General features: G+C 56.0%; 1 protein-coding gene across 22 annotated transcripts in view; it reads right to left on the bottom strand.

The window, feature by feature from the left end:
* Positions 1 to 25,626, bottom strand: part of DYSF (dysferlin) — a 204,938-nt gene that overhangs the window by 79,473 nt on the left and 99,839 nt on the right. For all 22 annotated transcript variants that reach the window (XM_081833664.1, XM_006727994.3, XM_081833669.1 and 19 more), the window contains 4 exons: positions 24,362 to 24,535; positions 9,718 to 9,811; positions 9,106 to 9,183; positions 1,062 to 1,243 (listed from right to left, as the gene is read on the bottom strand). In XM_081833664.1, the coding sequence (XP_081689790.1) occupies positions 1,062 to 1,243; positions 9,106 to 9,183; positions 9,718 to 9,811; positions 24,362 to 24,535 (528 nt within the window). The remainder of the gene's footprint in view (positions 1 to 1,061; positions 1,244 to 9,105; positions 9,184 to 9,717; positions 9,812 to 24,361; positions 24,536 to 25,626) is intronic.

Raw genomic sequence — 25,626 nt, 5'->3', positions numbered from 1 at the left:
GTGGGACACCCTAAATAGCATCACCTTGCCCCACCCCCTGGTTACCACACCTTCCCAGGGCACCTGACATCCAGCCATGGCAACTCTTTCTGGAAACATCTTCCAAACCCTGTTCCTCCCCTTTTATCCACTGCCACCCCACCCAAACCAGGCCGGGCCCCTCTGCCAAACATCTGTCAGCCAACCCAGTCTCTGCCTTCTCTCTCCTTTTCAAAATGTTGCTCAACCCCCTCACCCCTGGCCTTGTACTCCTTTCTCCTCCTTCCCAGCCTGCCCTCTGCTCTCCTCAGTCTCCCCTTGCCCCATGCTGTGCTGGAACGCCCCTCTGCCTGGCCCTAACACCCCAATCGTGTTTCCTTCAGGGCCTGGGTCTTCCCCACAGCCTTCCCTCAAGTGCCAGCCCCGGGCTATCTCTCCCTCCTGGCCATCTAGAGCTGCGCTGTCCAGTACCTGAGGCAATTCACATATAAAGTTTAATTAATCAAGACTAAAAATGAAAAGGGAGTTTCTCGGTTGCGCTAGCCACTTTTCAGCTGCTCAACGGCCACCCGTGGTGAGTGGCTCCCATTCTGAACAGCACAGCCACGGAGCTTGGCCGGCACGACCGGAGGTTCTGCTGGACAGCTCTGGACGAGGGCCCTGCCTGTGCCGCCGCAGGGGTCTCTGCTCGGCGGGGCCTTCTCGGCTCCCACCTGCACGGGGAACACCAAGTGCCGGCCACTCCGCCCAGCACAGGAGCGCTCCATAACTGTGGAGTCGACGCAGCTCTCAGATGGGGAGAGAGGGCTCCTGGCCTGGGGCCTCAGAAGCAAGTTAGAGGCAGAGAAACCCTGACCCACAGCTCCATCCCCTCTCCCTGCCGCAAGCACAGCACACGTGTGAGCAATCCCTTTTTAATTGCTCTAGGATAGTTTTAAGGGCTCCGTAGCCTGTGGGGCCAGGGGAGAGGCCAGGCCCTCCTGTGGGGTCTCCTCCCCGTGGGGTCCTCCCCACCCCCCACGCCCCGGCTCCTGGAGGGCGTGGGCAGCGAGGGGCCGAGGGAGGAAGGCAGGCTGACTCACGTAGGTGTCATGGTCATACAGCTCCACCACAATGCTAGGCGGACGCTCGGCGACGCTGGCCGGCTCCCCGAAGATCTCAATCTCATAGAAGATGAGCGTCTGGTCCCAGGTGGGGTTCAGAGTGTTCTTCACCACCGCCGTCTTCTGGCTCTGGTGCAGGAAGGACACTATGGCGTAGGGGTCTGGGGGGGCCAGGCACAGGGAAGGGGCGGGCAGGACACAGCACAGACCGTGAGAGTTGTCTGCTCAAGAGTCCTGTGGGCCACAGAGCTGGAGCAGAGCCGTGGCTCCTGCCCTGGAGCAACAATCTACAGGTCAGAGCCCATTTCCCCAGTGCCCCCCCCCCCCCACACCCAGCCCCAGCCCTCTCTAAGGCCAGCTGGTGGGCCACAGTGGAGAAATGGAGCCGAGGCCCAGGAGAGCGGGCTCTGGGCTACTTCCTGGGCTGGCCACCGGGGGCCAGGTCCTGCTAGACGAAGTGAATGCCCAGATGGTGCGTTCCTTCATTCACCCAGCAAGCATTAATTGAGTGCCTTCTGCATGCCAGGCCAAGAGCTAGGTGCTAGGGGCTGAGAATACAATTGGAGCAACACCCTAGTCCACACAAGCAACCATAAAACTACAATTGGGATCAGCGCTTTGAAGAGTGACTCTAAGTCGCAGTGGCGTGTGAGAGAGGGGGGTCTATCTTCCTAGAGGAAGGGTGAGTACAGCAGCTGTGCGCTCAGACTGGGGTGCCTAGGCCCACGCCGGCAGCCACACGGACAACAAACAGCCTGGAGGGAGCAGGACCAGTTCCGAGGCCTCTCCAGGGATTCAGGTGGAGATGGTGGTGCTCGGATGGGCGAGCGCACCAGAGGGAAGCCCATGGACTCCAGAGCTGTTCAGCAGTGGGTCATGTGATAGGATCCCTAAGATCCCTACAGCTCCCTGCTGCCCCAAACCACGCCTGGAGGGGGGGAGAAGCCCACCCACTAGTCATTCCCCCCGCCTGCTCCCAAAGGGAAGTTAGTGTCACTAGAGGAGATTCGACGGCCATGGCTCTCAAATGTGAGCATGCAGCCGAATCACCTAGAAGGCTTTACCCAGACTGCTGGGCCCCACCCCCAGAGACGTGTTCATCAGGTCTGGGATGGGGCCTGAGAATTTGCATTTCTAACAAGTTCCCAGACGGCACAGGTGCTGTCCTCCAGGGCCACACTTGGGGAACCAGTGCAGGAGAAAGGCCTATGGAACTGAGTGCACGTAATCTGGGACAGGGGCAAAGGGCTTGGAGGAGGGGCTCCTCCAACTTCTCCCACGAGGATATCAGAGCCGAGCAGGGTCCAGTTTGCTGCCATTTTGTAAGACTCACAGTGCCAGTTGCTGAAGGACAAGCAAGTCCAGAGATGCAGGAACCTGGCAGCTGGATGCTAGATGTCTGGGAGGGCTGAGCCCAACTGCCCTCACATGTACTCTCCACCCTTGGCCCCCGCTCCAGCCTGCAGCACCCTGCCTCCTCGAGCCTCCCAGTTTAGCCCCAGCTGTGTGACCCTAGACCCTAGACCCTCAGTGCTAGAGGTCCGGTGCTGGGATGTCCAACTGTAATCCTGGGACTGGGATGGGGAGACAGCAGTTCCTCACAAAGGGAGGGCAGCGGGATGGTTCCTTGGCCTAAAGGAGACCAAATGGCACACTATGGCCATTGTACAGGAGGTGGCAGAGAGTGACCCTAGAAGAGGCGGGAAGGTTGGGGAGGACTCCCAGCAAGAGATGGGGGGAGTAGGGTCCAAGATTCTGATTGTTGGCCAATGGCTAATTTTAAGGGTGGGGGAGATCTAAGCTAGGAGGCAGATGCCATGGGCACTCAATGGCTGAATAATGTTGGGTTTGGCTAACAGGAGGTAGCCGCCAGCATGGAACCAGCCTTCGGGCACAAAAGCCACAGTAGAGTCAATCCTGGAGGGCTTCCTGAAGGAATCTGGTTTTGAACCTGATTCGGGGGGTAGAAGAGGGCAGTGCAAGGCCCTTGACAGGGAAAGGGGCAGAGGAGACATGCCCACCCGTCTTGCCACCCCCACCTGGTGGAAACCTCCCTGACACGGGGCTCCCCCTTCCATGCACCAGCCCTGCTCGGGCTGGCCCCAAGCACTTCCCCTCCTGCCCCTGGCAGGGCCCAACGGCGTCTGTGCATTTAATGAAACCGTCTGGCTGTGATACCATCAGCTCCAAGCTCGGCAGAGAACCTCTCCCTGGTTCCAGTAAGGGAAAGAGGGCGCGTTCCGATAAATAAAACCATATTAGAGAGCCGGCGAAAAAGCCCCTTTTGTTCCAACCCCCCATGCTTCCCAACGCTTTGTTTTTATAAGCGCAAGGGCCCCAGACCGAGCGCGTTCACACAAAGATCACAATTGCACATTGTAGCGGCCGTGAACGCTGTATTGGTGTTGGCAGCACCCCCCACGCTGCCCCCACCCCAAGCCGACTCCTTCCAGCAGCCCCAGCAGCCCAAGCAATGAGCTCAGCGCTGGGGGAACGGGGAGGGGGTGGCTTTCAAACAAAAATCACCCAGACCCACACACGCACCCCGCCCGCCCATGGGAGGAAAAAACACACAACAAAGGCATTGTAAAGAGCAGGCCTGGAGGCCTGGGGCCTCAGACACTGGGCTACTGTGTGCTGGGGCTCGGCTTCTCCCCCCACAGGGCCCAGCCCCTCCAGAAAAAAGAAACAACGGGGGCGGGGGTGTTGCTGAAGCAAGGTGGTCAGATGAGGGAAAGCCAGACAGTCGCACTGACACATCCCTCTTCCAGGAAAGCCCAGAGGAGGGAGCAGCAGATCCCAAGGAGAGGTGGAGGGGAAGGTAAGGGGCTGGTTCTTCTCTGTCCACTCCAGCCTAGCACTCTTCCCAGGGCCACTCCCATAGAAGAGGGGCGGCATTGGCCTTTGAGCCTCACCCACCAAGCCACACAGAGCTGAAGGGGAAAGTGGCTGGACTGGAGCTCTCTGAGGACCATTAGCGCCCTAGGCAGCTCCAGCTGTGAACACACATGGTTCTATGGGATGCCATCACCTCGAGAGGCCCCAGGCAGGTGGTTCTTTTGCTGGACCTGAGCTCTGCTGCTCAGACCTTCCTAGAGTTTTCCTAGACCTTAACAATACACTAAGCCCTCCTCCTAGGCCCTCCCACCTTCCCAGCTCAGACCACCGGGATAGGAGACAGGGCAGGCAGCATCATCCCACTCATCAGAAGAAAGAGCTGTGCCCCATGAAGACAAAGTTACTAGCCCATGCTCACATGTGACCAGGGCTAGACCCCCTGACTCCCAGTCTAGTGCTCTGTCCACCATGCCATGCTCTTTGGGAAAGAACCCTTAAGAGAGAGGGGAGTAGTGCAAATGAAAACTATAATATAGCAATTTTTCCTATTAAATTAAGAAAAATTGTTTGGAATTATAAAACCCAGTGTTGGCAAATATTTGATGAAATAGGTACTCTCCTTTATTGCTGGAAGCAATTCAGGAAAGCAACTGGGCAGTATGCCCTAAAAAAACATAAAAATGTTTATACCTTGCTTCCTATATTCCTGGGAATCATCCAAATTAAGCAAAAAGCTATATGTACAGAGATGTTCACTCCAGCATTATTTGTAATCCAGCATTCATTCACTCTGTAATTATTGACTGACCAGCACGTGATGGGTAAGCACAGTACTAGGGATATGAAAATGAAGAAGACACAATCTAGGCTCTCAAGATCATGACCACTGGTTGGAAATGGTAACTATAGGGCAGTTATAATCCAAGGTGATGTGCAACTTACTCAGGGAATGAATACGGTGCTGGGGGCGGGGGATACCCCACAGAGCCTGGCGGTATCAAGTCAGTCATCCCAAAGGGGGGTCTCCTACCCTGAGTCTCCAGAATAAGGAGTAACCAAGGCACACCAAGGGAAAGGGGGCATGCTAGACATCTAGCACGGCATGCACGAAGACACCAAAGAGCATGGGCTTTTGGGAAACAGCAAGTAGTTGGTCTGGCTGAGGGGAAGAAGGGAGCGCCCAGGGCAGTGGGGATGAAAGAGGGAGGAGGAGATAGGGCAGCTCACAAAGGTCCCAGATCTGAGCTGAGCAGTCTGGACTGAATCCTACAGATCAGTGTTTCCCAAAATGTGTGCTTCGTAAACGTGAGTTCTCTGGGGAGCTAGTGAGTGCTTAAACAAGTCAAACAGGCTCCTTTCCTGCAGCCATCCCAAAGCCTCTCAATGCCACTGTGCATTGTAAATCTGGAAGCGTGCAGTGTTCCCCAGTCTCCCTTGCTCAGGAACCCTGTTTAAGTGGAGCATTTCACAAGCCTCCAATGCACTTTGGAAAACAGCTCCATGAGCTCAACGGGAGAATTCCCCCAGCCAGAGCCAACCTTAACAGAAAGCCATGCTTCAAGAGGGAGTGGGCCACAACTGGAGTCCAGACATAGTAAGCCCCAAAGCAAGAGGTCCCCAGCTCCACCCAAGACAGAGTCTGGATCGGGGTGAAAACTAAAGCCCTCTCCCCACCGAGGTGACCTCACTGTGGCCTGCCCTGGAGTAACACCTCTCAGGACCACCTTCCTGGCACACATCTTTGATCTCCCAGGAACCATGAAGCCAACGAAGAGGGCACAGGGCCTTCTGCTGTCTTAACAGATACCCCACTCTGGTAAATTAGTAACTTGGCATCTAGTCTACTTACCGCCTCTCATTTACTCGGTTAACCAAGGCAGGCCCCCTGAGCCCACTGACCTGTGAGACCCCCAAGAGGAGTTTCTGACTCCCCCAGGCTAAGGGCCGTCTTCTGATACGTAGCGACCTCACAACAGAGCTGCCCATGGGTTGTCCGTCTTAATGGGAGCTCTGTAAGCAGAGCCTGTGTTTCCCTCAAACCACAGCTCTGGCTCCCAGCTAGAGGAGGGAGCAAAGCAGAATGCCCTGGGGAACAGCTTGGCAAAGCAGACAGGTTCCTTCCTGATTTCCTTTAAGAAATATCAGTCTCCAATAAAGAGCAGCTCAGCTCAGACTGTGGTTTGAGGAATCGATGCTGCCCATTAGATACAGTGTGGAGGACATACAGTGATTTCTAAGTCCTCCAGCATCATATCTTTTCCATTCAAATGGAATTCAGTGCATACTATGGATGCTCACCGAGTAGGGGCAACCCCAACCCAGTATCAAAGAGAAGTCATTTGAATTAAGCATCAATTTACATTTCTTAATGCCTAATTGCTACCCAGGCCACGCAGCCTCACAACCACAAGCCACACACATCCTTCCAGTGTCTGGAGAATTGAGGCTGGCTATATATTCAAACCCCACCTGAGGCAGAGCCCTCAGGCAGCCTGGACAGAACATCTCCACAAGCCTCCCTTTCCTGCCTGAGTTTAATATTATTCAACAAGTGTTTCCTAGGCAGGTCTTGTGTGTCCCATCCCCCCCCCAAACCCTTGGCCAGAGAGAAGGAAGCAGACATGGCCCCAGCCTTTGGGCAGCCCCAAGACCCACCCCTCAGGGGACAAGTGAGGAGCGCAGCTCGGGGCCATGGGAGCCCACCGCTGCAGGAAAGGCCCAGAGCACCACAGGTCAGAGTCAAAGGAGCACCTTCTGGAAGAGAGCCCTCCCTGCCCCAGACACTCAGCAGGCAGGCTGGAGGATGATCCCAGCAACAGATGCTGCGCTAGACCCTCCCCTGGCCCCAGACATTCCGGATTCACACATGAGTTTCCTCTGAGAAGTGCCAGCCGGTGGCCACGCACAGACTCCGGCCGCCAGCCACCCCAGGGTCAGTGCCAGCGGAGAAATTGCTTTGGTTTAGGGTTTGGGAGTGAAAATAAACACTCTGGGTTTTATAGGTTCACCCATGTTGGCAGCTGGTCAATCAGGCCTTTCATTCAGAAGCCAGCGGCCTCTGAGGAAGCCCTGGGCAGTGCCCTCAAAGCTCAAGGGATGTTTATCTGGGGGAGGGGGTGGGGCTGGGATGGAAAGTGTGACATCTCCCGCAGGCCAGCACCAGGCTGACCCTGCCTGTGGTCCCCGGGGGTGCGTGCCGCCTCCCAGCACGGGTTCCTTGGGACAAGGGGCTCCCTCCCTGCAGCATCCTCAGCCAGCCCAGCCCAAGGAGGACAAAGGCCCCCCACTCCTCGCCACGTGCCCACACAAGCCCGCCGCCTGCACCTCTACCTCTCACGCCCCACCAAGGAAGAAGCAAGGCTGTGGATGATGAGTCCACCTCTTGTCTCTCGGCATACATTCCAATGGTCAGCAAGCATTCTGACAGGTTCCCAGCAAGGGCCAGGTGCACATATCCACCCCTGGCCCACCAATCCCTGCATGTGGGTTTTGCATATGCTTTTCAGAGGGTGCGTCAGGACCCGGGACCCAAAGCACAGAAGAGAAATTGCTCCATCTACCATGTGCCTGGCTGCCCAGGGCTGGAAAACAGGTCACTGAGAGGAGAGAATGCGGGGGAAACACAGCTGCTGGGCGTGAGGCATGAGGGTGGTCCCCCACGTTGGGGAGGAGCAGGGCCCGGAGGAGGACAGGCAGGTGGCTATGAGCTACAGTGCCATCCTAGGAACAGAAGGTCACTGTCACAGAAGAATTCACTTCTACTCAAGTAAGTAGAAAGCACTTGGAGGGTGGTATGTCACTTGTCAGCTACTGGACCTCAAGCAATTTAGTTAAGCTATCTGCGTCTCCGTCTCCTCACCTGTAAAATGGGGACGTGAAACTCCTACCTCACAGGAGAGATATGAGGGTCACATGCACCAAGGCCAGTAAAATGCCCGGGCTCACAGTGAGAACTCAGTCAGTGTTCGTTCTTTAGACCAAGTGCAGGTTCAAGGACAAGACAAAGCCCCTTCCTGGAGGAGCTCACAGTCATAGTGGGAAAGACAGACAGCAATTGATCTGCGCAGGGGTCAGGGCTCTGAGAGAGGTGTTGGTGGGGCGCTGGCCAAGTGTCAAGGAAGGACCAACCATCTGGGCTTGGGGCGGAGTCAGAGCATCTGGGCTGGGTCTTAAAGAATGAGTAGGAGTTTGCTGAGTTAAAAGTAGGGAGGGAATGCATTCTAGGCAGAGAAAACACTGAGCACAAAGGCCAGGAAGAGCTCCACAAACATTGACAAAAGTTGGTGAGGCCAGAACTAATGGTTAGAGGTGAACTAGGGAACGATGCACCTGGCAAGGTCCACGGGGGTCCGATCCACAAAGGAGCCGTCTGCCAGGCTGAGAGCTGGGGATTTCTCTCCCAGGGTCTACTTTGGAAATCAGAGTAGTGACATGACCAGATGTCTCTGAGGCAGTACAGAAGGTGAGGGGGGCCAGGACATGAGAAGGGGTGAGGCCAGTTCTCGGGAACATCTCCAAGAGAGATTCAGAAGCCAGAATCCACAGGACTGGATGACTGATGGTTTCCAAACTGAGAGACAATAGACATGTGCTAATGAGACGCCAGGACCAAGGTAGGCAAGGAGGGGAGGGCTGGATCGGGGGAGAGAGGCACAAGGAGTTCCGTTTGGACGGGAGAACTGAGGAGCCAGTGAGGCATCCAGGGCGAGATGCCTAAGACGTGGCTGGACTCAAGGGGCTCCCATGAACTAAAGGCCTGGAAGCTTCTCTGATATGGGTGGTCCATGGAGCCAGGGAAGGTGAGGGCACCCCAGTGCCCGGAGAAGGGGACACAGACAGACCGTCAGGACCATCAGACTTAGAGGGCTGGGGACCCCTGAGTTGGAGCAGGTAGAGCTGCAGCAGGAGGCTGCAGGAGACCCCAGAGAGAGAAGCATCCTGGGGGTCAAGGCCAGAGGGGCTTTCAGGAGATGACGGTCAACAAAGCCAGACCCTGCAGAAGGGTCAAGCAGGCCACCTGAGAACCAGAAAGCACAGTGACCCTGGCAACGCCAGCCACCTCCACAAATCCCACAAACACAGCCACAGCTCCCACGCACAGGAGAAGCCTGGGCCACGTTCCCGAAGGCCTGTTGGCTCAGCAACGAGCTCTCAATCCCTGGTCCCTGAATCCCCTCCCACCTACCAGAAAAAGAGTCCTTGTCCATCGAGGGCAGGTCCCGAGCCTGGTACATATAGCAGCGTAGGTGGTAACGGTTCCCATCTGCACCAAGGAAGAAACAGAGATGCCAAGTGAGGGGCTCGGGGTGGCTAAGAGCTGCGGCTGGGCCGAGGGGAGAATCTACCCTAGGGAGGGCAATAGATGAAGGGTCTGAGCCATAGAAAAGGCACATGTCACACTTTGCGGGAGTGAGCCGCTCACAGGATCAGAACAGACCACAGCTCAAAGGTAGACACCTGAGTGTCGTGTCCTTGGGCCTGGTGAGAGCTGGGGAGAAGGGGATGGAGGAGAAGCCAAATAAATGATGGGGGCAGCCAGAATGCACAGGGCCTTGAACGCCTGATCAGAAGCAGAGAGTTGATGCACACACCTCACGTAGATGGATGTGCGCATGTGCACACAAATGCACGTGCGCACATACATACCCCCACAAAAGACGCTGACCCACCACAAAGCACGTAGACTCAATTCTCCCTAGTCCCCCATAGACACCTGACCATATAACCCCATACAAACAAGCATAAGGTTATACACCCGTCCACATCACCCTTATAGACACCTCCAAGCGTCACTTACAATCAAAGATGCAGGAAATCGTGGGTCTGTTCACGCCAAAGTTCAAGGTGGACACGGACATGGAATCTTCACTCCTGTCATCTACCACGCCGCCCTAGAGACACAGAGCTGGTCATGACCAATCCTGACCTCAGAGCCGGGGGGTGGGGGGCGCCAGGGAGACGGGCGCAGAGAGTTAGGTGCCCGGGTCAGGAGACCTCTAGACAACACTCCTCGGCTGCTGAAAGCTGGGCCATCAGCCTCTAATTTTACTCTAGTGTGGCCCATCCCCCTACAGCATCCCCACACTCCACTGTCAAGTCCACAGGGAAATTGTTCTCCCTCTCTCGTGGAGACCAGACACACCAGAATGGAATTCTGAGTGATTCTGGTCCAAGAGGTTAGAGCCTGATAGAAGGAAGGACTCTAGGGGAGAGAATCCAATGCGGATTTTCCTGCTGGGATGAGTTAAGAGAAGCCAAATCTGGAGGCCCCAGGCCACCATCTCTGTCCAGGCCCTGCGTATCTGGACACTGGGTCCTAGCTCTGGGAAAAGCTACACTGTATCATCACCACCTCTCATCAGCCCCCACTGAGCTGAGGGTGGAAGAGGGTGCAGGCTGTGGCCAGGACAGGGACAGAAGCAAGAGGCAAGGCAGGTGTGCCCTCAGGCTCAGAAGCCAGTCTGTCAGTGTACTGCTCATCAAACTAGCCAGTAAGTCCCCTCACTTTGTCTTCATTCGCACTGGGTTCTAACCGCTGGGCCATACTCCAGCTTCCTTGGGCCAGATGCCTACCTCCCAGATGTATCCAGTGCCACCTCTGCCCCTCATTGGCGTCCTGCATGGTTTGGGGAGGCTCAGGGACCCAGCAGGGATCAAGGTCCCCACAAGAATAGGAAATGTGCTGGTTACTTCACAGCCCAGCCTCCAGACTTGGCTTTCTTGGCAAGCCCACCAACATGCTATGGCCCAGAGCCCAGCAGAGGGACTGGGAGAGGTGGGCAGTGTTCCCATCCTGTCCATTCCCTCTGCAGCCAGTCTGAGAGATTTCTCCAGGTCCCTAGCCTCTCTCTCCCCGACTGTCACCTGCCCCACCCCCTTGCCCAGTTCCTGTTCCCAACACACAAGCACACACACCCTTGTATGTGAATGGAAACTCTGGCCTCACCACCAATGGCCTGTTCATCTGGCCCGGGCCCACCCAGGGTGGTCACTTGCCAGGACTTTCCACCCTGCCACCTGGCCACAACCATCTCCCAGGAATCTCAACCTCTCCTACAGGCCTAGTGCCTCCAAATAGAAGACGCATGGCCACTTCCGCATCCTCCTCTCCAAGCCACGCCCACCCTCAGGGTCCAGTCCCAGACCCCTCGTCAGAGAAGCCTCCCTGGGTGCCTGCCTTCCCACTGTTGATCTGCCCACACCCAGAGCCAGAACCAGCATCACTACCCAGAGCCCAAATCCTTTGCTGGCCCTCAATACCTGAGGGGTCCTGATCAGACCTCAGGTGACCTGCGCCATTTTCCCATTCAACACCAGGGCTTCCCTCCCACAAACCCAGCCCTCAGCTTTAGGCAGGCCATGCTCCTCGAAGCTGGCCAAGACTCACACCTGCTCCATCACAAGCTCTTGCTGCTCCCTAGTCAGAAGTGCCATTGATCATCCCAATCCCCCCCATCTTCAGGGTATCTTAGGACACCCAGGGAAAGCCTGCCCTGGTCACTCTGGGTTAACATAGAAATGCATCCTAAAGGTGGGCCAGGTCTTCCTCTGCTCCATTCCTGCAAAAGGGCTCATAAAACACGCATGCAGGAAAGATGTGTTTATCTGCTCTTCCAGCAGTCTCACCAAGGTCCAGCTTCAACCAGGTAGTCTCTGGCTCCCACCACAGGACACCCCCACAGGGACCCCCTTCCTCTGACAACAACTTCAACACAAGCTCTAGAACCAGATTGCTGGGGCTCCAATTCTGGTCCTGCCATTTATTGGCTGTGTGACTTTGGGCAGCTTGCTTAACCTCTCTGAACCAGTCTCTGTAAATTTGGAATAATTCTACAGTATCTATCTCAGAGAGTTGCTATGATTGTTAAGGAGATACATTACATGTTGTTCTTAGCACACCCCCTGGCACATAATAAATGCTCAATAAATGTTTGCTAGTAATGATCTTAATGAGAGAAATAAGGCACAGGTGGGGCAGGGGCAGGGTAGGTCATAAACTATAAAGCTTGCAATTATTCTCAGGGGTGGTATTCATATACCTCATATTTGTTCAAAATTATTCCAGAAGCTGGAAAAGTGGACATTTCAGGAGCCACAGCCCTGGGCAGAAATCAAAAGCAATCAATCAAGCAATCAGTCTCTCAACACACACACACACACACACACATACACAGACACACACACACGGGAAAGCAGGATAAGAGGGGTACCATACTATAGACAGGGAAAGACCCAAAAGCCACCACACCTGAGCTGTCTCCTGAGCAGGTGTGGACCCTGGGCATCCTGGGTTCCCCCCAGAAAAGGCATTTGGCCCGGCCATGCTACACTGGCATCCCGCCAGAACATGCACCACGTCCAGCAGCTCACGGCTCCCAGTTTCAGGATCTGCAAGGCCGCACATAGGGCTGGACCTGGGGGGCCCAGCAGGCCACCCCAGGCGTGAGGTGTAGGACGCCAAGGAAAGCAGATCAGAACACTGGAAACAGGGCTTGGTCAGCCCTCCATGCAACAACCCGTAGCACGTGCAGCCCAGTGCACCTTGGTTGGGGGGGAGGGGGTCCAGCCAGAGGCAGGGCGGAAGGCCTAGGACCCTGTGGCCCCTCCACCTCAGCTGACAACACACTCATGCCCCCATGAGTCGGGCGCTAAGGTGAGTGAAGGGAAGGAAGCTGCGCCCCATAATGCCTTTGCCCCCTCCCAGTACCTGCAGGGACCTCCGTGCTCGCTGCTGGCTGCCAGTGCACATTCCCACTCACCTCGCACCTCCTCCAGATGGCCTCCCCTAGCCGCCTCCCGGAAGCACCACTCCCACCAAAACGCCTCTGTCTGGGGCTTTGGCAGCAATTTCTGGGTCTCTGTCCAAGGGCAGTCTGCCCTCCTGTGATCAGAAAAGGTGTCCCCCTCCCTGGGATTTCCACGAAGGCAGGCTCCAGGTATCTCAGGCCTAGCTCAGTGCTTGGCCCACAGCAGGCCCTGGCCCTGAGAAATAATGTCCTTCCGAGGGAGGAACCAGTGTCCCCTTGGGGAAGGCCCCTCACACTGCCTGGGCTTTTCCACCTGTCCTGCCTCCAGAATGGGGGATCCACAGGGCTCTCTGCACCCCGCAGCCCCCAACCTGCCCCCCAAGTATGGACCTGCCTCCTCCTTCCCTTCCCCCCAGCTCAAAATGACAGATGGGGCTTACTGAGAAGAAGCTGGGAGAACCAGGAGCCCTGCTGAGGACACCCACTAAGTTCAGTCCCTCCCAGCTGAGCCCTGGCCCTGTAACCGCCCTGGTTCCCAGCCTGGGCAGAATTCTACCCACACCGTTGGCCGATGTCTTCCTATCCTCCAGCCCACTGACCTTCGCAGGGGAGGCTGGGCTCTGCATGCTTCCTCTTCAGACCCTGGGAGCAGACGGGGAGGTCAGCTCTCCCTCCCAGCCCAGCTGTGGCCTCTGAATTGAGTCTCCAGCAGTCTGGACGCCCCCAAAACCCCCATCCCTGATGACTTTCATGCTCAACCCAGCTGAAACCCTCTGGGGACCCCTTTCTTGCCCCCCAGGCGTCTTGCACGTTGGTCTCTCTGCCCCTTTCTTTCCCTTCTTTTTCCTAGGTGTCTAGCCTCTTCCTCAAGGTCTCTGTGCAAGGATGAGTAAGCCCCCCACCCAGGTGCTTCCACGGTGCCCTGAACCTCCTCTTACCACATCTAGCACCCACCCCCACCATTGACCTGTCTGTGCCCTCCCACTGAGAGCTCTGGGAGGTTTCTGTCATACGCCCAGCTCTGCCCACACACAGCAGGTGCTCAGTACACACCTGGAGAGCGGTGAACGAAAGAAGGTCACCTCAGGAGAGAGCAACAGTGTGAGCTAGGGGCATAGCTAGTGAAGAAGGCCAGCCTGTCACCCAGGTCCGGGGATCAGTCTATACAATAACAGATAATCCCATGTCACACTTCCTTCACTCTGAGGTACATTTTGGTTTTCAGGTGTAGACATGCAAGGGTCACACTCTGGAACTTCTCTCAAAGCAAACAATGAAGCCCCATGAAAATCTGGTTTGGAAGCTTCTGGAAGGTCCCTGCTTCCTGTCAGTCCTTCCCTCTGTCTTGTGCATTGTTGGATATTTAGCAGCATCCCTGGTCTTGACCCATTAGATCCCCATAGCTTCCTGACCCTTTAATTGTGACCACCAAAAATATCTTTAGACATTGTCAAATGTCCCCTGAGGGACGGGGTGGGGGATAGAAATTGCCCCCAGTGGAAACCCACTGGTGAAAACTGAATGCAGTGAGGCGCCCCCGCCCCGCCCTTGGCAGGTTCCTATAGCACGTAAGCAGCACTCAGTAAGCGGTGCTGGTGGTGTCAGTTTCAATCTTTCAACTCTCCATTCTCATGCTACAGCAACACCTTCCCCCTTTCATCTCTTTTTTCTTTAAATCTGGAACCCATCCTCTTCTTTCCGCCTCAGGGTCTTTGCACAGGCTGTTCTCGCCACCTTGAATGCCCTCCCCCAGGTGAGCTAACTTGAGCTCTTCCCTCAGTCACCACTGAGGCCTGGATACTGCTGTGGCAGCCTTGCCTTCAGCAGCAGCCCCTGCTCAGCCTCTCCCAGCTCTCTCCTGCATCCATCTCTCCATGTGTGTGGGCAAGGCACACATGCTCTTCTCTCCCCTGCGCCTAGCCCAGCATCAGGCACTTAGTAATCATCCAATGAAGATTTGTCACAGAAAATGAATCACCAGCATTCCCTGCCCTCAGCCACGTGGGCAGCGTTCAGGCCTCGAGTCTCAGGGGAAGGGTCAGGAAAATGCACATCAAACAAGCACCCTCCTTCCCTCAGGGGGCTCAGAGTAAGATGTTACTACAGAAAGAGCAAGGGATATGGTTTCAGCACCCCGCCCCCGTGGGGCCATCTCTGGGGTGGAACAGAATGGGGTGGACCCTCGGAAGGTCCCACTCGGGAAAGCTTCCTGGAGGAGGGGAAAGAAAAGAGTGTTGGCACAAGGGGAGCAGCAATGTGCTGGATGCCTGCGCCCCTAGAGCTCAGGGGAAGACTCAGCGAAAGGGGCAAAGTTGGGGCAGGGCAAGCTAGGAGAGGAAGGCTGGCTTGTTTCTGCTCTCGCTCGGAGCCCTGGGCAGAGAGAGCCAGGCTGCAGCGGCAGCTGGTGCCTTGCTTTCTGTCCCCCCTTTCCCCCCCCAACTCCACGCACTCGCTCTTCCCCAGCCCCACCAGGCCCCGGGCATTGGGTTTCCCACAGCCACATTCCTGCCTCCATAGCTCATGCCGATGCGACTCCCAGACTGTGGTCTGTGGCCACACACTCCATCTTGGGGCTAGCTGTGTAAGGGATCCTGCCGGTCGCCCAGGGGACTGGGCAGCATCCAACCCGCCGCTGCCCGGCTGGCGGCCATGGCTCCCGGGAAGAGCCTGAGCTTAGGAGTGCAAGGAATTCTCTCCCTCCCAGATGGTGCAGGGCTGCCCCCAGGGGTCCCCAGAGCCAGTGGCCAAACCCACCTTACCTGCTGAGGACTCCTGCCCCGGGGCCTTGGTGTGGCCACCACACCAGGAGAAGGTGGGCAGGTTCTGGGAAAAGCAGCAGCCTACAAAGGGAAGGGGACCCCACGGCCCACCTAAATTGGGTCCAAGACCAAGCACCAGACCGCTATCGTGTCTGAAATTCCCCGTCCCACTGGTTGTCTGTCACACACACACCTCCTCCCTTCGGCAGTGGTGCGACACCTCATCCATAGGGGGCCCAGAGATCTGGCTCAGGATCTATAACCCAGAGGCAGGACGGAGGATGAAGGGGCAAGACCAGCGGTGGATGCAGCAAGAAGACAGGCTGAGCAGAGGGTCCCCGGGGCTGAGCAGGCAGAGGACAGAGCCTCCGCAGCCAGACCATGATGGTCAGGAAGGAAACAACAGAGCCTCGGCAGTATCTCAGGGGGCTATTGGGACACCCTCCGTCCCATCAGAGTCAAGCAGGTGGGTCTCAGGGGCCAGTCGCCCTCCTGGCTTCCCGGGAAGGGCTCAGTTCCAGTGCCTGATGGACCCAGAGAGCACAGGGGACAGAGCTATTGGGAAGAATGCACTGTACCACTCTGCTGCTACTATCTCTTATGTAAACAGGACCAGGGCGCCCAGAGCAGTAAGGGCTGGAGCTGGCCCACATGGCTCAGAAGAGCAGATTAGTAAGCTTTCAGGCATATTGCAAGCTGGCTGTTAAACACGGCCATTTGTAACAACTGAATCATATAAACTTATAATTATGGAAATTTTTTTAAAAAACAGAGGTGATAAGGGCACCTGGGTGGCTCAATCAGTTATGCATCTGACTCATGATTTCGGCTCAGGTTATGATCTCGGGGTCATGGGATCAAGCCCCGCTTTGGGCTCTGTGCTGGGCGTGGCGCCTGCTTGGGATTCCCTCTCTCCCTCTCCCTCCACCCCTCCCCCACCCTCTAAAATAAATAAATAAATCTTTTTTAAAAAAGGTGATAAATACTCAAACTCATCACTTCTTAATTATTTTACGACTTTTGACTATTGTTCCGCTCCTGAGGTTATTTACATCTAATATATCTGTGGGCTGGAAATACTATATGACCACCTGCCATTGCTCGTCTCCTCCCATCTCCACTCAGCGATGTCACATTGCTAGCTCGAAATCGGCCACAGCGGGGATATTTACACCGCGGAAACCAGCAAGTACTACAAACCAGACTGGGTTTGTTTTTTGGATTTTTTTTTTAATTTTCTGGAGAACCAGCTATTAAGCACTGACCAGCACGCCCTAGGGTGAACTGCCAGGACCTCTTCCTCACTACTGGCTTTGCTGGGACAACCAAATAACCAACAGCCACGTAGGGTAGTATGCTATAAACTCTGAACCACCCCACCGTTATCCATAGCATTTTTCTTAACGCTCGTGTGAGGAAACACCCCTAGAATCACTATGACCTGCCTTCTCTGTACCTCCGTTTGCTCATCTGTGAGCTGGGAGTAGTGATAAACCCTATCTCCCAGGACTACGGGGGGCATGAAAGGAGATAATACACAAACAGGGCAGAGGTGATGCCTGGCCCAGGCACATGCTCTAGAACGGCTGGTAAACGCTGTTCAGAGAGAGCCAGGGAGTAAATCCATTCACCTTTGCAGGGCAGCTGCCCCTGTAGCAGGACAGGAGCCACAGAATGCAGACACGAATGAGCCCGGGCACTTGCCAATAAAGCCCTGTCTACGCAAAACGGCCAAGGACAGATTAGGCTTGTAGGCTAAGGCTTGCCGACCCCTGCTCTGGAAGGGGAGGTTATTATTTTTGCTGTGTTGTTATCAGCCCTATCCTGAAAGTGAAAAAACTGGGGCCCAGAGAGGTCAATGCCTTCCCTAGGGTTGCACAGCAAAATTAACTGACAGAGCCGGGGGGCCCCCCAACAGCCCCTCCGGGCTCTTCCCAGCTTCAGCTTCCCCATCAGAACTCAGCACCTGAGCAGGGCTCCAGGGCAGGACAGGGCTGAGCGCCAAGTCAGGGCCTTGGGGAGCCCAGGGCCCACGTCACTGCCCTGGCCGCCCAGCCTGAACTTCCAGGGAAAGCCCACACAGGCTAGCAGGCCAGGCCGAAGGAGGAGAACACTTTAAAAGAGGGAACTCGGGAACACAGACCTCCCTTCCTAATCAGGGCTGATTGCAACTTTAAGTAGAATAGCAGGCAGCGGTGCAACCCCATGTAACTTACAGCTGGAGCCGGGGCTTGGAAGCAGCTGCAAAAATCCTTGCAAAACTACCGGCCAGCCCCCCGGGGAGCTTGGGAATGGAATCAGGAAACCTGGAGAATCCGCGGTGCCACGTGTGGGCTGGCGCAGGCGTCTGTGTGTATGCAAGTGTGTGCGTGCACACGTGCCCCTCTTGACTTCCCATGTGTCCAAATGTGGAGGTTGCAGAGAACGCTCAAGCAGGTTCTACCCCATGCCAGAGCGCCTCCGTAATCAGGACGACCGTACATCCCACTTTGTCTGGGACGGCCCCAGCTTACGCCTGTTTCCCAGCATGATTGGGACAATAAGTTATAGGGTCACCCTAGCAATTGTGGATGCAGACCCCAGTGCATTTACAATAACACACACGGGGCCCCCACCGCGTCTGCCCAGCTGTGACACACACACTCCTCGGCACCCGTGCATCCCCATTAGCTGGCATTTTGTCCCAGGTACACAGACACACAGTTGGACCCTCCAGACTTCAGCATCCAAGTCTGGAGTGAGGCAGATCCTGGGGTCCACCAATTTAAAGGAATTACCCAAATGGTCCTTCCATGGGGGGGCAGCAAGAGGGGCAGGGAGGCCCCTGCTTGAGAGGCCAGCCAGCCTCCAATTAGCTCCTGCTTGCACAAAACCAGGTATAGAACAGGTGCTCAATTAGCATATTCAAGAAACAGAATCCAGGGAAACATGGAATCACCTCCCCCACCTAAGCAGACCCAGCGGGGATTTGGTTTACTTAATGAGGCAAACCCCTCTCACCTCCCGGATGCTGCCCTTGGTCCAAGTGCCCACTCTAGGAACTAGGCCCGGGTACTCTGCGTACAGCAGGGCTTCATCCAGGTGCAGAGACGGCCCCTCCCCTCCTCACCCACATCTGACCTCCTTTCCAGGCAGCTCAAATCCCAAATTACTCCTCTCTGGCACCAGCCTTTCCCTGACCCCCCTCCCAGCACTTCCGACTCCTAGCTGCCCATCTCTGCCCTTAGGCTGGGGCTTGGCATCTCAGGCCTGTCTCCGTAGATCCTCTCCACTTCTGGTCAGGACTCAGACTTCAGACGACCAACCGGAGGCTTCTCAGGGTGGGGGTCGCGGTGCCAGCTCCCCTCTAGCAGCCCTACTGTTCCAGGGAAGCCAAGCCACATGGCTGCATGGGAAAAGTAATGCCAACAGCCGAGGGTTCCAGCCAGCTGCCCAGCACCCTCCCTAGGACCCCACTCGAGGGCCTTCTCTAGGAGGACATTATGCCCTAATGGGAGTGGGAATATGGGGAATATGAACTTGGGGACAGAGGACAGAAAAGCCCATTGTCTGGTCTTGGTTCTAAAACTGACTCATACTGTGCCAGTGGGCAAACCCCTTCTCAGGCCTCAGTTTCTTCTGGAGTAATATTAGGGGCTCAGAGTTGTTCTAGAACAGCACTGTCCAACAGAACTTTCTGCAATGATGAAACTGTTCTATAGCTTCACGGTCCAATATGGTAGCCATGAGCCTGGTGTGGCTCTCGAGCACCTGAAATGTGGCCGGTTGACTGAGGAACTAAACTGTCTTATTCTAATAACTTTAAATGTAAGTTGAAATACTCTCACGCAGCTAGTGGTTACTGTGTTAGACAGTGCAGTTATGGAACCTCAGTCTCCCCAACTGTAAAATGGGTATAATAATAGAACGCAGTCTTCTGCGGTCACTGTGAGGATAAAAAGAGACCATGCACAAAAGCTTTCAGCCTGATCTTTGGCACATGGTAAAATGGCTTTCAGTGATTCTTCTCCTCTTTGGGCTCCCAAATTCCCTTGAGAATTGGAGAAAACCACAGACCTTAAGCCAGAATTTACACATCACAGATACACACGCCCACAGTGCACATACACACGTTATCACACGTGCACACACATCGTACTCATTCATACACATGTGCACATACATATCACACACACGGGCATGTTGCACACATACTGTGTGTGCGCAAACATCCATGTGCTTACACATCAGACACACTTGCATACACGGATCACACCCGCACACCCACAACTATGCATCCAATTTCAAGGGGATCCAAAGCCAGGTGGAGAGCACCTTTCGAACATGAAAGTTCCTTCCGGCTCTAAAAAGCTCCAAGGCTCTGAGCACATGTTGCCGAGTCTCTGTCTCCTTCCCTCCTGCCCAGGCTCAGGCATCTCAGAGAACCCTTCCTAACACTCAGGGCCAAGCACAGAGGCAGGGCTCTGGAAAAATCCTTGCGCATGGAGGGCAGGCCCAGGGCAAGGGCGACAGGATGGATTCTGTGAGCTCACCCCAGCAGCCGTCACCAGAGTTCCCAGAGAGGCCGGTGGCGTCGGGCAGGGGTGCCCGGGTGGGAGCCGGCGGTGGCGGCAGCAAGGGGTGTGGGGCGAGGAGAGGGAGGCTGGACGGAATGCGCTATAATAGCAGCTTTGTGCTCTGCTTCCCAGCTCCCTGGGAACGCCAGGAAGATTATGAAACCGGTGTCCTTGGGAATGCCAGGATATTAGCTGGAAAAAGAATAATACGAAAATAAAATAATGCTCGGGATGGAGACAGCAGACGATTAGCAGACGGAGCCAGGGCCTCCCGCTCCACAGAGGGAGCCAGGCTTGGCCCCAGCAGAAGGTTTCAGGGAAAGACTGCCCGTGCTAATGAGCAGACAGAGCCTGCCTTCCAGCAAGATGTCTTCAGGAGGGCAACTGGCAAGCAAGGCGCAGCCTGCTGGTGGACCAGAGGGCCAGGAGAGGGGTGGAAGGAGGCAAGGGAGCACCACAGGCTGGCCCAGAAATGTCAGATTACCGGGAAGACCACCTGGTCACCACCCACGGTGCTTCCCTAGACTTCTTCAAGGTCTGCCTCCCAACATCCTTCTCCAAGAAGCCTCCCTCATTAGATACCGTCATTCTTGGCCAGAGCATTCATGGCAGATCCTTATTCTGCCCTCCAGCACCTCAAAGTTGCAGATCCTACTGGGTTCATTTGTACTCTCATGGGAATGCCTCTCTTCCTCATCAGACAACAGTTCCCCACAGGCCAGGCCTCCACCATCAGATCAGGGGATCGTTAGAAGCAAAGATCGCTGTTCTCTCACCAGGAAGCAAGGAGAACACGTCATTATTCCCTGCTCCCCTCTCTAGGACCCTGGCCACACACCTTCACCCAGTCATGGATACGCCCTGCCTCTCTCAGAAAGGCATCCAATTGCGGGGGAGCAGGGCAATGTGACCACCTCCCTCATCTTCCTGATGCCCGACGTGCCTCACATCCTCGCCCCTCAAAGGTGGTCCTTGGACCAGCAGCACTGACATCACTGGAGTCCTCTTAGAAACGCAGACTCTCGGGTTCACCCAGACACGGAATCCTGAGTGCACATTTTAACAAGACCCCCACATCGCTCCTATGTTCACTCAGCCTGAGAAGCACTTCCTTACACGTGTCACGTGGGTCCCCCTTACAATGACTCTAGGATGCAGTGACTTTCACAGACGAGGTAACAGAATTGCTAAAAGGGTAAGTGACCTGTCCGCAGCTAGGAACGAGAGGAAGCAGAATTCAGACCAAACCTGCTCCACGCTGAAGCCTCGCCTATCCCACCATGCTCCGGCCAAGAGAATCAGCAGACATCAGTGACCAGTGGACAAGGCCAGCAACCAAGACAGTAGCGGGGTCTGGGCACCCAGAGAACCCTACCATCTGCTCCCATGATGCAGGCTGGACTTAGCCCCAGTGCCATCAGTACCTCCCAGGACGAAGGACAGCAGATTTGGGGACAGCAGCACATCTAGGTGACCATGAAGGAGAGGGTGTGTGTGTGTGTGTTGGTGCTGATGGAGGTTCGAGTCACTGAAGTACAGAGTGGTCCAGACAGTTACTGTCAAATGGGCCAGTGGCCCTGTCCAAATGCTGGCCACACCTAAGGACTTTCCAAAACTGTGTCCTCCAATTCCAGGTCTGTGGGATCCAGCCTCTCCAACCACTGTCTGCCCCTGGTTCTCTGTGTCAGCCAAGCTCCCCTAGGACTCAGAGGGCTTCCCTATGTCGGTTTCTGCTGCATATCACAGGCAAGGCACATCTGCTTCACAATCAACCACCTCCCCACGTCTGTTGACTTGACATCTGATTTCAATGCTCCCTCACGACATTTTCTCCCACATAAAGAATAAACGGATTGGTTTCTGTTTCTGGGAAGTGCCCCCCTTCATTCTCCCAGTCACCGAGCCATGAAAGCTTGGCAGTGGAGCCCCAGCCTTGCTCATCTTCTTCCCCCAGATCCTGGCCAGCCCCAGAACCCATCCACACTGCTGCCCATGTGTCTCTGGCTACCTCTGGCCTCGCGTCCTCTCTCCCACGGCCCTGGCCTCCCTGCCCTGGGCGGCCTGGCAAGCAACTGCCAGATCCGCCTCCTTCACACAGCACTTAACCATGTGTGTCAGACTTGCCAGGGCCAACCATGAACTCATCGTGGCCCCAGGCCCACCCCACCCACCCTGTGGCCCGGCGATGGGAGAAGCCCTACCATGCACCCAGCAGAGCCTCTGGGCCCATCTGACCCTCCCCAAACTCTGTACTTCCCTCTACTCCAGCCCCCAGCTCCCACCCCAGATGGTCACCTCATCCCAGATCACTAACCGAGACTCCTGATGGTCTCCTGATGGTTTCCACTCTTCCACCCTAACCAGCCTCCATGGCTACTTGACTAACGGCCCTGAAGCCCAGTTCTGACCAGAGCACTCCTCTGCTCAACAACCCACACCCGCTCCCTATTGCTCATTGAACAGAGTCCTGTGGCCATCAGCAGTAGCTCTTTGCCGAGCACTGTTTGCAGGGATTTTTTTTTTCCTTTCCAGACGCTCTTCTCTGCATCCTGATGGTGCTGTCAACTACAGAAAAGGGGCATGACCCGGCATGGCCAATCAGAACATTCCATTCCTCACCCTCAGGCTGGCATAGGCACATGGCCACGAGAGCCAGTCAGTCACACCCAAGACTGTCACGGCATTATAGAGAAAACAGCACTCTCCCCTCTGGTCTCCAGCTGTGAGGGAAACAGAGGATGCCAGGCGGGCTGTGCTCTTTCACCTAGCAGGGCTTTGCCGGCTGCAAAGTTGATGTCGGCGCCATCTTTGTTACCACCCAGAGTGAGCAGTGTGAGAATGAGGCCAAGACAGAGGAGCGAGTCAGAGACAGAGTCCCAGGGATACTTGGCGAACCCCCATTTCCTGCCAGACCTAATGCCTGCTTCGCCCCTTGGGCTCTCCTGTCCGTCTGAGCCCTTAAACTCCTTTTCTCTCTGTAACCCATTTCACTGAGTTTCTATTCCTTAGGGTACCTACCCAGGCTTCTCAGACCCTGACTCTGAGCTCTGCCAAGGCCTTGATCCCCCCACGCCTCAGCTGGAGCTACAAGCCCACCCCCAGGCCCTGCCCTGTGCCCAGGCCAGGCCCTTTCTGACAGGACAAAGGGGGTCAACACATACCAGCACTGCCCCATGAGACCTCCAGCTGGGGCTGCTCCAGCTGGGACAGCAACTTCCTCCCGCCCAGCCGAGCACGAGCCCAGCGGCCCAGAGCTCTGCCGTCTCCTTCCAACCACCCCACAACTTGGCCCCAAGACATCATCAGACATCTGGCATTATCTGGCCCCCAGGGGGTTTCCTCTCCCATACTGCCACCGCTGGACCTGGCCCACCATCAAGGCCTGAGAGGGATGGAACCCCCTCAGACCATCGCCAGTCTCAATTCCCCTCCCCGTATCCATCCTGTCAGATCCTGGGCCTGTCCTCTGTACTCCCTGGCTCAGGACAAAGCCCCAGTGGTCCTCCCTCCGACCAAATCCTCACATACATGCACACACACACACACACACACAAAAAAAAAAAACTGGTGCACATGGACACACTCAGATCCCATCAGCTTTCAAAGCTGGTGGAACCTGCTCTCTGAGTCACAGTCCAAAACCCCAGGGGCTGGGCAGTCCTGGCTGGATTTCAGAGGAAGGGCCTCATGCTGGGCATCTCCTCCCACCTCCAGGAATCCCCAGACCAAAACAGAGTGGAGAATGACCCTACTCAGACTGTCCAGGAAGGGCCTGCTCATCTTTTGGGGAAACACATCAGCCAGACCCTGGTAACCTGGAGCTGACCCCAATTTTACTGGCTCCAGAAAGTGTACTCTAAGTCAGGACCACCAGCCTGAGGTTCAGTTTCTGAGGTACATCTCTCCCCCAAAATCTCAGGGATGCCATGAGACGGCTTCGGTCCAACCAAGGAGGACTCGTGTCCAACCAAGGACATTCAGGGGTCGTCAGACCTCTCTGGCTACTCCCAGGGGCTAGGCCAAAGCCTCTCAGACCCACCCTGTGGCAGCCAGGCTCTTCGAGGAGAACCCGGTCCCTCGGCTCCAGTCAGAGGTCAGACCCGTGACCTCAGTCGGACCGAGACCCTCTCTGCCTGCTTCTCCCTTGACCACACAAAGAAGCAGCAGGTCTCCCAGTGCCAAGAAGGAGCTGTTTTATATTAGGAGGACACCCAGACTACCATCCACTTTCCCCACAGGCGACCCCAAAGGAACCAAAGCCAAGGTGACCAGCCGATGTTCCCTCCAAAGTCCTATCCTGGGGGCTCCCGCTTCAGCCGTCAAGAGCCCTGGGGAAGCAAGCCGCACCTCACTGACCCACCACAGGCCCAGGGACATACCAGAGCCCCCTCGAGGGCAAACACGGCGGCAGGCCCAGTCTTCTCCAGTGGCTCCATGCGGCGGCGCCAGCAGCGACGGCGGAACGCATCCGTCTTGCGGTACTCCAGGTGGAATTTCCAGCCGAAGAGCGAGGCGTACTCCCAGCCCTCACCCTCGGCCTCCGCCTGCCTGTGCTGCATGGGGACAACAGGACGGACTCAGGCCCTGCTTGGCGGCCCCACCGGGAGACCCTGGGCTGGGCTCCTGTGGCACCTCTCCCCTCTCTGGGCTGCCCTCCACGATTCCCCACCCACTCCACACCAGCACCCTCCAGGTGGGAACAGCTGGGAAGGCCACCTGGAGGAGGGGGGCCCTGAGCCGCTTCTGCAATGACAGGAGTCCAGGTCGGAAAATCAGGGGGAGAAGAGGCTCCCTGGGCTGTGGGGATCTGAGGAGCCGGAGAGGGCAGGTAGGCTAAAGCAGCAATGAAAACCCTGGGCTTTGGGTCTGTTTGTTTACTTGGATTACGGGTGGATTTCATGAATCCGAGGTTTTCTTGTCATTTCCCTTTTCTTCTTCACATCCCAGCTTATAAAAATAGAAGTGGGTCAATGAAGATTCTGTTTCCCAACCCCAGGCTATTTCTCCCTGAGGCTAGGCCTAGGTCAGCTGTGGAGGGCCCCCCTGGCATTTCCTCGAGAGGACCCTTTCCCAGGCCTGGAGGGAGGCCTCGAAGCCCCTTCTTATCCAGCTGATGACCGGACGCTGTCCTCAGGTGCCCCTCAGGCTCCGGCCATGAACTAAGCAACAAGAGCCAGTCCTGGAGGGCAGCCACATCTCTCTCCGGGAGGGACGTCGGGGGTTACGGAGCGGGCGAGGCCCCCTGCCTGACAAGGTTCACCTCCATCCCCTGGGTGCCCCTACAAGGAGAGTGGAGTCTGTCCGGTTCATGGCACCACGAACAGTCTGTTGCCCCAAAACCTTGCTTCTCCCTGGACCCAGTGACATCCCTCTCTAGATTCTCTGTGCCCAAAGAGAAAGGAAGAAATTTGGGTCATGCCAAAGGCTACTCCTGGATTGGGGGAGGCCTGGCTCTTGGGCCAAAATTCAAATGCCTACTTAGGAAGGAAGAACAGGGCACAAGAGGGACTGCGGAGGCAGGCACTGAGGCTGTGCAGGACATGGGCATCTGGGGGACTCCAAGAGCAGGTGCGTGCATTGTGTTCACTCATATGTACCCACTCCACGCCTCTGTCCTGTAGGTATCTGGGCATGCCCGTGGGCA

Source organism: Leptonychotes weddellii, chromosome 10, assembly GCF_054177405.1.
Source record: "Leptonychotes weddellii isolate Sample4059 chromosome 10, ASM5417740v2, whole genome shotgun sequence".
Classification (NCBI taxonomy): domain Eukaryota; kingdom Metazoa; phylum Chordata; class Mammalia; order Carnivora; family Phocidae; genus Leptonychotes; species Leptonychotes weddellii.
This window is presented reverse-complemented; position numbering and strand designations above follow the sequence as displayed.